General features: G+C 45.8%; 1 protein-coding gene across 5 annotated transcripts in view; it reads left to right on the forward strand.

Moving 5' to 3' along the window:
• Nucleotides 1-311: 311 nt before the first annotated feature.
• Nucleotides 312-2960, forward strand: part of zgc:123258 (PA_hSPPL_like and Peptidase_A22B domain-containing protein) — a 14037-nt gene continuing 11388 nt past the window's right edge. For all 5 annotated transcript variants that reach the window (XM_053678298.1, XM_053678299.1, XM_053678300.1 and 2 more), the window contains exons 1-3: nt 312-551; nt 1926-2036; nt 2144-2326. In XM_053678298.1, the coding sequence (XP_053534273.1) occupies nt 501-551; nt 1926-2036; nt 2144-2326 (345 nt within the window). In that variant the 5' untranslated portion in view covers nt 312-500. The remainder of the gene's footprint in view (nt 552-1925; nt 2037-2143; nt 2327-2960) is intronic.

Raw genomic sequence — 2960 nt, forward strand, 5'->3', positions numbered from 1 at the left:
AGCAGTAAGTGTGTAAAGTAATGTTTAATTACACGTTAAACCGAGTAATAAAAACATTAAAAACATTTGTAATCTTTCTCCAGTGGAGGATTTGTGTTAATAAAACACTGAGGCACTTTTCGGCCATTACTCTTTCCTTCTCTGATTGCTCTCGAGCTGTAATGGAGCCGTCAAAGGCGGAAGCGGAAGTCATTCAATGCATGTCACGACACCCGTATTCCGACAAGCCCCGCCCTTCTGCGTGGGGATTGGCTAGGAGTTTAGCGATGTGTCTATGTGTATGAACTAATAGCCAATCCTAGTGTAGAAGGGGCGGGGCTTATCGGAATACGGTGTGTGAAACAAAAAACCCGAGTGCTGTAGTCTCTATTCGTAGAAAATGTCAACAGTCAAAACTAACTAATAAAGTACGGCTCGTTTTTTGTTTTAAATCGAACTTTAGATAATCTGTTAGTTGTTTTATTTTGAATCTGCGTCTTTAAACCAGATGTTCTGCCGAAATGACAACAACAGTGTGGATAATCCTGGCCGTCACTCTGCTCTCTTATCGGGTAAGTTAGCTAGCTAGCCACTGAAGCTAACGCGGAGGCTAAACTAGTTACTTTATTTACGAGTGAATAAGAACAGAGAGTAATTTACTACAGTTCGCTTAGCGTAGAGTCACATATAAACAGAAAATACAGTTCAGAGAGTTTTTATTTGATATCTTTGTGAGTAAACAGTAAATATCAGGTGTTGAGGAACTGAAAGCACTGGGGAATTCCAGCACATTATAGGCATTATACAGGCCTGGCAGGCTGAACTGGTCCCATTTAACTGGGTCATTTACACAACTAGACTGCCCAGTAGGAGTAGAGGAAAGAAACATTCAGATTGGACAATCACTGCAGCTGGATGAGAGCTCCAGCCTGACTAATACAGCTGGAGTGATTTAGACATCAGTTCTGTTACAAACGACTTTTACACAGTGGGTGGACAGATAGACAGGTGGACTGACAGATTACTGACGGCCCTATAGGAAGGTGTTAATGTTACAGCCCTATAGGAAGGTGTTTCATCCCTATAGGAAGGTGTTACAGCTCTATAGGTAGGGCATTACAGCCCTATAGGAAGGCGTTACAGCCCTACAGGAAGGTGTTACAGCCCTACAGGAAGGTGTTACAGCCCTATAGGAAGGTGTTACAGCCCTATAGGAAGGTGTTACAGCCCTATAGGAAGGGCGTTACAGCCCTATAGGAAGGCGTTACAGCCCTACAGGAAAGTGTTACAGCCCTATAGGAAAGTGTTACAGCCCTAAGGAAGGTGTTGCAGCCCTATAGGAAGGTGTTGCAGCCCTATAGGAAAGTGTTACAGCCCTATAGGAAGGTGTTGCAACCCTATAGAAAAGTGTTACAGCCCTATGGTATTACAACCCTATAGGAAGGTGTTACAGCCCTAAAGGAAAATGTTACACCTGACAGGAAAGTGTGTTACAGCCCTAAGGAAGGTGTTACAGTCCTAAAGGAAAGTGTTACATCCCTACAGGAAGGTGTTACAGCCCTACAGGAAAGTGTTACATCCCTATGGTATTACAACCCTATAGAAAGGTGTTGCAGCCCTACAGGAACTTGCTACAAGTGTTCCCTTTTGGCTGTAGTTTTTCCCATGAGGCTGTAACACATGCTATAAGAAGCCCTACAGGAACATTTTGTAGCTCTGCAGGAGGAAGTTACAGCCCTGTAGGCACGTCCTGAAGGTATTGCTGTAACATGTTCCTGTGGCACTGTGCCAGGTGTCTTGTGATGAATTTTGACTCCTGTGCCACTGCATCATCTTCTCTAATACGCTTTTATTGACCTCTGAACACTTTCTGTAGCTCTCTGCCTTCCTGCAGCACTGTAATATGATGCTGAGTGGATCTTGTAATTTGGTTTGTGTTCTTTCAGAGCGAGTGCCACGAGGCCGTCCTGCACGTTTCTGATTGGATCCTTCAAAAGGAGTACTGTCTCGTTTACAACGCATCATGGTCCAACATCTCCAGCTCTCTTACTGATGCTGTAAGTCAGTGCACACACACATGGGCTAATGCATCAGAACTTACCCAGACCTTCATCTCGTGTGTGTGTGTGTGTGTGTGTGTGTGTGTGTGTGTGTGTGTATACAGGCGCGGTACAGGCTGGTGAACAAGACGTCGACCACGCTGTGTGATGCGAGCGGAGTAGAGCCGGGCTCGCTGAAGGGCGTGGCGGTGTGTGTGATGCGAGGAGGCTGTGGCTTCAGTCAGAAAGCTCAGGTGGCTCAGCAGCTCGGAGCCGCAGTTCTTCTCATCGCCAGCAAAGAGGCCATGGTACTTACATCACGCTATGACATCACGTGTGTTTGTGCAGCTTTCAGATTTCACACATCACTTCGATTTCTTTTTGTAGCGCAGTGACAACTTCTTTCTAGCGCAGTATCTCCATCCATCTACCGCGCTCCCGTAGTGCCATAAGCAGTCCTCGCTAACAGATTCCGTTAGTGCTGTAACGAATTCCTGGCGTGCCATATCCAGTCTTCGGAGTGCCGTAATGGGTTCTTGGGGTGCCGTAAGTTCTCGTAGTACCATAACGAATTTCTTTAATGTCTCACAGAGTTCTCGTCAGTCCATCACGCGTTCTTGTAAAGATGGTTTGAGCTGTCAGAGTGCTGTAACAAGATCCCTGAGTACTTGTTCTGTGGGTGCCGCAACAAGTTCCCTTCACGTCACGACGAGTTCTCATCACAAGTTCTCTTAACGACGTATCGAGTCCTCAGAGCGCATTAAGTTCCTTCCAGAGTGTCACAGTGAGGTCTTGTAATGCCGTCACAAGTTCTCAGAGCACTGTAACAAATTCCTGGAGCACACTACGCAGTTACCCAAAAGAGTTCTTCTCACAAGTTCTGTAAGCTTCGTCAGGAGTTTTAATAATGAGGTTCTTGGAGCACCGTAACGTGTTCTTGTA

Source organism: Ictalurus punctatus, chromosome 4, assembly GCF_001660625.3.
Source record: "Ictalurus punctatus breed USDA103 chromosome 4, Coco_2.0, whole genome shotgun sequence".
NCBI lineage: Eukaryota > Metazoa > Chordata > Actinopteri > Siluriformes > Ictaluridae > Ictalurus > Ictalurus punctatus.